The sequence below is a fragment of the Clupea harengus genome, chromosome 24 (assembly GCF_900700415.2).
Source record: "Clupea harengus chromosome 24, Ch_v2.0.2, whole genome shotgun sequence".
In the NCBI taxonomy this organism is placed as follows: domain Eukaryota; kingdom Metazoa; phylum Chordata; class Actinopteri; order Clupeiformes; family Clupeidae; genus Clupea; species Clupea harengus.
The window spans coordinates 8,612,686-8,623,130 of NC_045175.1; the positions used below are offsets into that span (position 1 = coordinate 8,612,686).

General features: G+C 47.8%; 1 protein-coding gene across 1 annotated transcript in view; it reads left to right on the forward strand.

Moving 5' to 3' along the window:
• spred2a (sprouty related EVH1 domain containing 2a) overlaps positions 1-7,196 on the forward strand; it is a 17,415-nt gene extending 10,219 nt beyond the window's left edge. Inside the window, exons 2-6 of the mRNA XM_031562152.2 lie at positions 877-1,060; positions 1,410-1,578; positions 2,029-2,093; positions 5,844-5,999; positions 6,215-7,196. Of these exons, the coding sequence (XP_031418012.1) occupies positions 877-1,060; positions 1,410-1,578; positions 2,029-2,093; positions 5,844-5,999; positions 6,215-7,186 (1,546 nt within the window). The 3' untranslated portion in view covers positions 7,187-7,196. The remainder of the gene's footprint in view (positions 1-876; positions 1,061-1,409; positions 1,579-2,028; positions 2,094-5,843; positions 6,000-6,214) is intronic.
• The last annotated feature ends 3,249 nt before the right edge of the window (positions 7,197-10,445 follow it).

The window sequence follows — 10,445 nt, forward strand, 5'->3', positions numbered from 1 at the left end:
TTATGAAAACAGAGAGAGAACGGAGCTGAGATGATATGAAACTAATGGTGTAACGCACACACAGACACGCACACACACACACACACACACACGCACACACACACAGGGTCAGCCAGTGCAGTTAGTCAGATACTTAAATGTTGGTCTGCATCATGTATATGCGAGAGAGTCTCTCTCTCTTTGTGTGTGTGTGTGTGTGTGTGTCTCTGTGTGTGTGTGTGTGTGTGCTCACAGTCGGAGCTGTGCTATGATCTGAGGCTCTCTGTTTCCACTACTTGTTTTTATGGAAGTTGAATAGAGGCTTGTTGGTTGTCATATTGTTAACATTATCTGTCTGTGTGGTTTGGGTCTGCTTTTATAAGTACCCCTGTGTGTGTGTGTGTGTGCGTGTGCGTGTGCGTGTGTGTGTCTGTGTCTGTGTCTGTGTGTGTGTGTGTGTGAGTGTGACTGTGCTGAGTATGCATCTTAAAGGATCATTGATTGTTGTGGTCCTAATCTAAAGAAGTCAAAGGTGTGTGTGTGTGTGTGTAGATATGTGTTGTCATGTGTCACTTAGATGTGTGTTGTTTTGCTTGTTCATGTAAGGCCGGTAATGTAATGTGGGTTTGCATCCCTGATCATTTGAATCACACTAAGAGGCCTACACTGAAGAACTTAACTGAAATCAGCCCAACACAATCTGCCCCTCTCTCTCTTTAACACAATCTGCCTCTCTCTCTCTTTAACACAATCTGCCTCTCTCTCTCCCTCTCTCCCTCTCCCGCTCTCTCTCTATCTCTGTCTTTTTCAGCGAATAGCAATAGTGTCGAAGCAGTTTTGATGATTCTAACCCATTATCTCTCTCTCTCTCTCCCTCTCTCTCTCTCTCTCTCTCAGTGATAGCTACATAGTACGTGTCAAAGCGGTGGTGATGACTCGGGACGACTCGAGCGGTGGTTGGCTGGCTCAGGAAGGGGGCGGGCTTAGCCGGGTGGGCGTGTGCAAAGTTGCCCCTAATGACCTGGAGCTGCTGGGTCGCCATGGTTTCCTCATCTACGGCGAGCGACTCAAAGACAAGCAGGTATATCAGAAAGACATTCTCTTTCTCTTTTTACTCTCTTTCTTTTTCTCTTTCCTCTTCTTACCATATTTTCTTCCAGCGCTATGCTAGTTTCCCAAAAAAGGACATACAGTCAAGCCATTACACATGCATGCACGCAAACACACACACACACACACACAGACACACACACACACATTCACACACACACACACACACACATACACACAGACACACACACACACACACACAGTAATATTTAAATATTTAACTAAACTGTCAATTTTGGTGTGTGTGTGGGTGTGTGTGTGGGTGTGTGTGTCTGTGTCTGTGTCTGTGTCTGTGTGTGCGTGTGTTTCGGTCCACACAGGCGATCCTGGAGTGTTTCTTGAGGAAGGACCTGGTGTACACCAAGGCCACGCCCACCTTCCATCACTGGAGGGTGGACAACCAGAAGTGTGGCCTGACCTTTCAGAGCCCCGCCGATGCCCGCGCCTTCGACCGCGGCGTCAGGAAGGCCATTGAGGACCTCACAGAAGGTGTGTGTGTTTGTCAGTGTGTGTGTGTGAGACTGTGTGTGTGTGTGGTACTATGAAGTGTGTTTGCATGCTCATGTAAGACGGAGAGTGTTAATGGCTGAAGGGGTGTGTGTGTGTGCGTGTGTGTGTGTGTGTGCGTTTGTGTGTGTGTGTGTGTGTGTGTGAGAGATTTGTTACCGTGCTGTGTTAATCAAGGAGTGTGAGACCGTACGGAAGTGTGTTTGCATGTTCTGCAAGAGTGGGTGGCTGATGGTGTTATTGTGTGTGAGTTTGTGTGTGTCTGTACCCCTCTGCAAAGCTTCTTATATCTGTGCATTAATGTGTTTTCATGAGTTTATACACAAGATCTACATCTACTCCTATGCCTATGCAAATGTCTTTAAGAGACACATCTATATAAGCTGTTCTGCACTTTCTTCATTTTTCTATCTCTCTCTCTCCCCTCTCCAGGATCAACAACATCCTCGTCCACCATTCAGAACGAGACGGAGCTGGGAGATGATGACGTTTTCACAGTGAGTGTCACTTGACTACTCTGAGAAGTAAATAAGGCTGAAATCCAAAACACACGACGTGCTAACGGAGCTGGAGTCGGTTTTGCCGGGTTATGGTGGCACTTTTATAACTGTATCACAGTACTGAGTGGGTTATGGGGGCACTGCTATCACTGTATCACAGTACTGAGTGGGTTATGGTGGCACTGCTATCACTGTATCACAGTACTGAGTGGGTTATGGGGGCACTGCTATCACTGTATCACAGTACTGAGTGGGTTATGGGGGCACTGCTATCACTGTATCACAGTACTGAGTGGGTTATGGGGGCACTGCTATCACTGTATCACAGTACTGAGTGGGTTATGGGGGCACTGCTATCACTGTATCACAGTACTGAGTGGGTTATGGGGGCACTGCTATCACTGTATCACAGTACTGAGTGGGTTATGGGGGCACTGCTATCACTGTATCACAGTACTGAGTGGGTTATGGGGGCACTGCTATCACTGTATCTTCCTGTGACTTCCCACATTGCCTCATGACATGAACAAATATACATCTAGAGGAGGTGACCAAGACCACAAATACCACAACAAACAGGAAGTCATGTCTCTCACACACGCAGGGCTTATTCACAGATACAAAATGCGAAGGTGTGTAGAAGAAAGCGTTATTTGTAGGTTTGTAAGGACAATAGACTACCAGTTTAATAAGTTGACAGATTTGTGTTAAAGCAAAAGTATACAGCAATTGATTTTTTGAGGTATGATTTTTGTGGGCAACTAGCTTTGATATCACCTTCAAATGCATTTTAATGGTATGGTCATGTGAAGGACAGATAAACACAGGTGTTTTTAGCCATTCGGGATATGCACCACGTTGTTAGTGAAAATGTAGGAATAGCTTTCACAGCATGAGAATGCCAACTATGTCGCCAAAAGATAGCAGCTAGCATGCTAGCACGCTTTTATCAGTGTTGGCTGTTGTCAGTCTATGCAAGGTTTTTGTGTGCCTTTTAGGTAATTAGCTCACTAGTTTTAGACCAAAACTCCTTACTGCTGCTTTTAAAGGACTCTGGACGGACATGTTTGCGGGGACAGTGGACAGACGCATACCTTTGCATGATTAGAAGACAGATTTGTCCATTGTGTGAGGAGGTATGCCAGGACATTACATTACACAACAGCAGAGAGAAACGAGAGAAATGAATCACAGATGGACAAACATTACAAGGAAGTTTAGACAGGAGATAGCAGGCTTTACTGTATTAGCTTGCAATGAGACGGAGGCAGGTTTGTCCTTACAGGACTGTGGGGACAGATAATGTTGTGGGATGCAACATACCCACTTGCATGAATAGAGGACAGATTTGTCCAGTGTTTCCAAGGAGATGGAGACAGTTTTGTGAGGACATTACAGGAGCGTGTGTGTGAGAATGTTGACTCTGGGCTGGCTTCTAGAATGTCCGGATGCCAGGCCTAGTCTGTGCCTACTGTCTGGTCTAAAATTGATAATTAGCGCAGCCACAAATACACCCGCTCTCAGACAGGAGGTATATGCAGCACCCCGGCACATATTCACACACACACACACACACACACACACACACACACACACACACACACACACACACACGCGCGCGCACACACGCACACGTAGCCACAAATACATCCCCTTACAGATACTGCATTGCTCTCTCTCTCTCTCTCTCTCACTCACTCTTACACACAAACACACACGGAAGTCGGAGCACAAAAACTCGCCAGACACTGCCACAAACACATTCAAACATAGCCTAAAAATGCGTCTAAATAAGTACAGGCTGTACTCATAAGCTATCACAACATGCTTATTTAACACACACACACACACACACACACACACACACACACACACACACACACACACACACACCGGCACAGGCACACACACACACACACACACACACACATACCCCTCCCATTCATAAATAACAACTGCGCTATTGGTGATTAGTTCCCAGAAAGCATTGACATGTCTGTCACACATCCTGCAGTATTTCAAACACAGTGTGTGTGCGTGCGTGTGTATGTGCGTGCGTGTGTGTGCCTGCGTGTGTGTGTGGTGAATATTAAGCCTGTAGCTGTAATCACCCACACTAGTGAGAGTGCCTTGGTGGCAGCTCCCTTACCAATCACATGGTGTGTGTGTTTGTGTTTGCACTCTGTGTGTGTGTGTTTGTGTTTGCACTCTGTGTGTGTATGTGTGTTTGTGTTTGCACTCTGTGTCTGTGTGTTTGTGTTTGCAGTCTGTGTGTGTGTATGTGTGTTTGTGTTTGTACTCTGTGTGCACATTATGTGTTTATGTTATACTAAGTGCTTATGTGCAATATTGTGTGTGTTTGTGTGTGTGTGGTGTATTTTGTGGAGGATTGTCTGTATGCATACTATGTGTGTGTGTGTGGTATATTTTGTGGAGGATTGTCTACACATGCTGTGTGTGTGTGTGTGTGTGTGTGTGTGTGTGTGTGTGTGTGTGTGTGTGTGTGTGTGTGTGTGTGTGTGTGTGTGTGTGTGTGTGTGTGTGTGTGTGTGTGTGTGTGTGTGTATATAACACTTGGGGGCTGCTATTATTTTTGGCTGGGAGGTGGGAGCTGTTAACAGAAGCTTCCAGCAGACACTCTGACTCTGGCCACAGACTGCAGCCTGAGAGAGAGTGGGGGGGGGGGGGGGGTAGATAGATAGATAGATAGAGAGAGAGAGAGAGAGGAGGGGGGTAGGAGAGAGAGAGAGGAGGGGGGTAGGAGAGAGAGAGGGAGACAGAGAGAGGTGAGAAGGGTGTGGGTGATAAAGCAGGAAAAGATACCGAATCAGAGAAAGAGAGAGAAAGAAAGAGAGATAATCTGATGCTGAGGGAATCCTCTTTGCTACCCTTTCTACTCTCCTTTTCTCTGTGACTTTTTCTCCCTCAATTTCTCTCTCTCTCTCCCTCTCTCCCTCTCTCTCACACACACACACTCACACACACACACACACACACACACACACACACACACACACACACACACACACACACACACACACACACACACTCTCTCTCTTCCCTGTTTGGTTTAGTAGCATGCTTGAGGATGAGTTAAAGAAGATTAGTTTGTGGTCATTAAAGCCGAAGACAGATTAAAGAGATCACCACTGCACATGCATCCAAACCACCACTAATGCAATCAACCCCGTCTGTGGACTTACCCTCTCTCTTTCCCTTACCCTCTCTCTTTCCCTTTCCCTCTCTCTTTCTGTGGATATGCTTGTTTTCAGCTGGTGAAATAGTCTGATTATTTTCAATGGTTTGTTTTAAAATAAAGGGTTTTAAAAGTCAGTCTCTCTTTCATCTTCTAATCCCTCCTTCAAGCTCTAACTCTTTCTGCCTCACTTTGTCTCACACACTGTCCCGCCTCCATGGTCCAAGATGTTCTCAATCATGTTTAGAACGTTCACTTTGTTACCATGGCATCAGTGACATGGCACCATTGTGTCTTTTGCTTGTTCAGTTAAGAGTAGGTCATAGGTGTCTTGTTGTTATGTCTATTACTGTTACTGCTACTGCTACTGTTACTGCTCCTCTTCATCTATCTGTCCATAGATGTCCATAGATGTCCTAACCCTAACCCTAACCTGTAGATGTTTGTGTGAAGGGAAGTTGCCAAACTAACTGTCTGTCCCTCCTTTTTCTTTCTTTCGCTCTCCTCTGTCTCTCCTCTTCATCTCTCCTCTTCATCTCTCCGTCCGTCAGAACGCCACGGACAGCTCCTCCAGCTCCTCCCACAGGCGTGAGCCCGCCCTGCACACACTGGCCCCGATCAACCTGTGCGAGTCGCGCCGCCACAACTGCATCATGGGACACTTCTACGACCAGCACAGACTCTCTGACCACTACTTTGTGGACCAGGTGAGAGGCAGACTCGGTGTGTTTGTGTGTGTGTGTGTGTGTGTGTGTGTGTGTGTCTGTGTGTGTGTGTGTGTCTGTGTAGTAAATTTAGTGTAAAGAATACAATACACGTACAAAATAAATGAATGAATGTATCTTTTCAGACTTTTTCAACATAGTAAGTACATTGACTCTCTCTACCCTGTCTGACATGTGTTACCCATGATCCTTTGCAGCCGGTGCCAGTGTTCCCCCGCCACGTCAGCTTCCAGCTGGACGACCCGGAGGAGGAGATCGTGCGCATCAACCCGCGCGAGCGCGCCTGGCTCTCCACGGGCTACGAGGACTACCGGCACGCTCACCCGGCGGCCGGCGGGCGCTACGGCAACAAGCCCCTCCACCACCCCTCCCCTCTGGCGGCACTGCGCCCCCTCCACCACCTCCACCACCCGCACCTCCACGACCCCTTCGGCCCCGCGCCGTTCCTCCCCATCACGGACCCGGATGCCTACGTGCACTTTGACAAGTCGGACCCCCCCAAGCATGACTACACGTACCCTTACCCCTCGGGAGGAGGTGTGGGAGGGGGAGGGGGAGGTTTGGGTGGGGACGGGGGCTCTGACCCCCACCGGACTGAGGGCAAGAAGGCAGGAGGCGGTGGCGGTGGAGGCGGTGGGGGCAGAGGGGTCGCCGTGGTGACGGGGCAGCCCCGCGGGCTCCAGTCCAAGTGGAAGCGTGGCCTCGGCACCTTCGCCGGCTTCGGCGGCCGCTCGTCGTCCCACCATCACGACATCGCCGGTGTCGGCAGCGGCTCCTCCTCCTCCGTCGCCGTGGGGATCGCCGGCGGCATAGTCACGGGCGGTGAGCGCGCCCGCTGCGTCTACTGCCGGGACCTGTTCCGGCGCGAGGACAACCGGCGGGGCCACTGCACGGAGGCCCCGGACCCCGTGCGCACCTGCATCCGGCGCGTCAGCTTCATGTGGTGCGCCGACAGCCTGCTCTACCACTGCATGTCCGACCCGGAGGGCGACTACTCGGACCCGTGTTCGTGCGACGCCACCGAGGAACGCTTCTGGCTGCGCTGGGCGGCGCTGCTGGGCCTCTCGCTGCTGGCGCCCTGCATGTGCTGCTACGGACCGCTCAGGGCGTGCCACCGCTGCGGCGTGGCCATCCATTGCTGCGGGGGCAAGCACAAGGCCGTGGGGTGAAGGCAGCGGTGGGGGGGGGGGGGCAGAGGGGCATCACAGGGGGAATCACGTGGTGGTATTTGGACACTGTGGGGGGTGGGGGGGGTGCAAGAGGAGGAGTTATGGAACCATGCAGGTAGTCGTGATTCTAGAACAGATAGGGGACCATGATCTGGAGAGAATAGATCCAGAACCAGAACCAGAGTCCATGCCATCAGATCTGGAGGGGAAACGGGTCCCTTGAGATGGACCCCATCGAGATCGGCCCAGCGGGTCTCCCCTGATCTGGCTTTGGGGATCTGGTCTAGTTTGGGGATCTGGTCTGGTTTGATCCCTGATTCCAACTCCCTGATTAGAGCCGGTCAGTCTGAGATCGTGGCCAGGTTCCAGGTTCTAGGGCGGTTCCACCGCCGATACAGCCCAGAGCCAGACGGGCGAGAGAGGAGGGGGGAGTTGAACGTAAAGGAGGAAAGGACCTTTGATCACCAGCAAGAGACAAACGAGAGCGAGAGAGAGAACAGAGGAACGGCGATGAAAAAGAACCGTGTGCATTGGGCGATTTCTATTTTATAAATATATATAAATATATATTTTGTTTGTTTTTGTATTTGTTTATATTTTCTTTCTTGCTGGCCGTTGGTTGCCAAATCTCTGAGGAAAACGAAAAAGGAAGGGTATAGATAAGGACAGGGTTACGTTTGTTTTTGTTTGTGACCTGAGATGGTTGGTTGTGTCTCCACAATCCTGATGGCTGTTTGTCTTTGTATTATTTTATTTGCTTCCCTTGTTTGATGTATGTGTAAAAAGGGGTACACTCAAAAGCTTCCGAGATATACATTTTATGGACTAAAACAAACAAATATTTGTTTCTATATAAATCTTTATGAAAATATTCATAAACCGGTACTTTATATTTTTACACTCACATGTTGTAAAAGCTTGAATTAGTAATTTTTTTCTCTCTTTGTTTTTATGTTGGTTTGGTATGCGTTTGTTTTCCCGTTGCCATGGCTTGCCAGTTGTTGATCATGCAGGTTCTTACGTACACAAACTGTGATCATAATGCCTAACGTCAGGACCATCCCACTGTGTGTATATGTGTGTGTGCGCATCTGTGTGTGTGTGTGTGTGTGTGTGTGTGTGTACATACGTACGTGTGAGTACTTGTTTGTGCTGATGTGGAACAGCATGTGTGTGCAGATACATTGTGAGCATGTGTGTGTGTGTGTGTGTGTGTGTGTGTGTGTGTGTGTCTATAAATGTGTTCGAGTCATCTTTAACTTCTTATACACAGACAGAAAGTGGCCATGGATTATTCCAGAAGGTTGGATGCCCATCTTCTCACAAGAGAACAAGAGCATCGCTATAGCAACAAGCTTTTAGCCACTTGCTTGGTACAATCAGAGTAACTGGTTTAATGATCCATGGAATACACCGGCCTGGTGTAAGTGTTCCAGTGTTCCAGTGTTCCAACATTTTAACACTGCTAAATCACCCACGTCAACATCTCAAACCTCTTTTGCAAAACAAATCTTTATAGGATTTGAAAATCAGGTTGAGATTCCCAGTGGTTCAGAGCAGTCACTCAGATATAAGTGAAGTTAAGTTAAGCTAGCCCAATGCTAAACCAGTTGCCATGATCATCAGGTGATAGAACAGAACGATATAACTGAGTCTGGTGTATCAGAGCTACACACACACACACACACACACACACACACACACACACACACACACACACACACACACAATAGTAGCTGACTTGAGGAGGAGCAGTTGAAAAGGGTCAGACCCAGCCTTAGATGAAAGTACGGAAGGCCAAAGAGGACAATTGTGTAGATGAACAACCCCAACAAATATGTGTGTTTAAGATCGTGTGTTTGATGAACGCCCTGATGACCAACATTCTCCTCATAAAACACCTTAGCCAAATAGCCTTCGACCTCTGGTGCAGGTGCCCCAGAGAGAGATAAAAAAGAGAATCGTCTGAGATTATACTCCAGTAAAATAAATTCATTACTGAATTGGTGGCTTAGCTGTAAACACATATGTCCAAGTTTGTGTGCGTGGGTTCGTGTGTGTGTGTGTGTGTGTGTGTGCGTGTGCGTGCTTGTGTGCGTGGGTTTGTGTGTGTGTGTGTGTGTGTGTGCATGTACGAGAACTGCCGATGATACATGTCTATTTTTTTAAGAAGAAATCCAGCCTCAAACTATTCTGTTACCTTGTGCGTAGGACAACAGAGTTATGGTCCCCGCTGCAGTAGTCTCTTCTGCCTCTGTGTATAAGCACAACACATAAGTCAATGCTTTGGAATTTGCCTGAAGATGTCGGTGAAGTGCCCATGCAACTATTGTGTGTGTGTTAGAGGGTGTGTGTGTGTGAGTGTGTATGTGTGTATGTGTGAGAGTGTATATGTGTGTGCGATAGTGTATGTGTGTGTGAGTGTGTATGTGTGTGTGTGTTAGAGAGTGTATGTGTGTGCGATAGTGTATGTGTGTGAGTGTGTATGTATGATACAGACCAATGTTAACTGTGGGGAAGACAGGGGTGCAGGGTGGTCTACATAAGCTTGTGTTGTTCCCATGTCTTTTCCCTCCTCACCATCTCTATCTCCCTTTTTCTCTGCGCTTCTTTCTCTCCATCTTTCTAATTTTCACCTGTTTCTCTCTTTCTCTCTCTCTCTCTCTCTGTCTAACCTCTTCATCCTGTCTCCCCCTTCCAACCAAACCCAATCAAAACAAAGGCAAATGGAAGTGTCTTGATAGAATTTTTTCTTTTTTTTTTTAAAGGACTTTTATTTTTCTACCTGTGGAATGGAAAGAAAACCAAAAGCTGTCTGTCTGTCTGTCTGTCTGTCTGTCTGTCTGTCTGTCTGTCTGTCTGTCTGTCTGTCTGTCAGAGGCCTGGTCTACCAAGACCTGCGACTCGAAGGGGTGGTTACTCATTCCATTAAGTGTCTTTCAGTTAATGCAGCCTAACCCAGTAGTTAACATACCAACGAGCCTTTTTCCCATTTCCTGCTTCCTGTATGGACAGGTCAGAGGTCATGTTGATGTCGTCAACCAAATTTCCTCGTCAACTAATGTTTTTTTTTTTACATTTTGAAATGCAGTGTAAAAGTGTTCAATAGGTGCATGTAAGTTTATGAGCATGTGTTACGGTCTCCGTAACGCACCGGTTTGTAGTTGTGTTAACTGTCAGGTCGGGTTACGTTAGCTAAGAGAAAATTTGATGGAAAGGGTGCCTGTAGCATGACGCTCAGTCCACTCCTCAAGTGTGT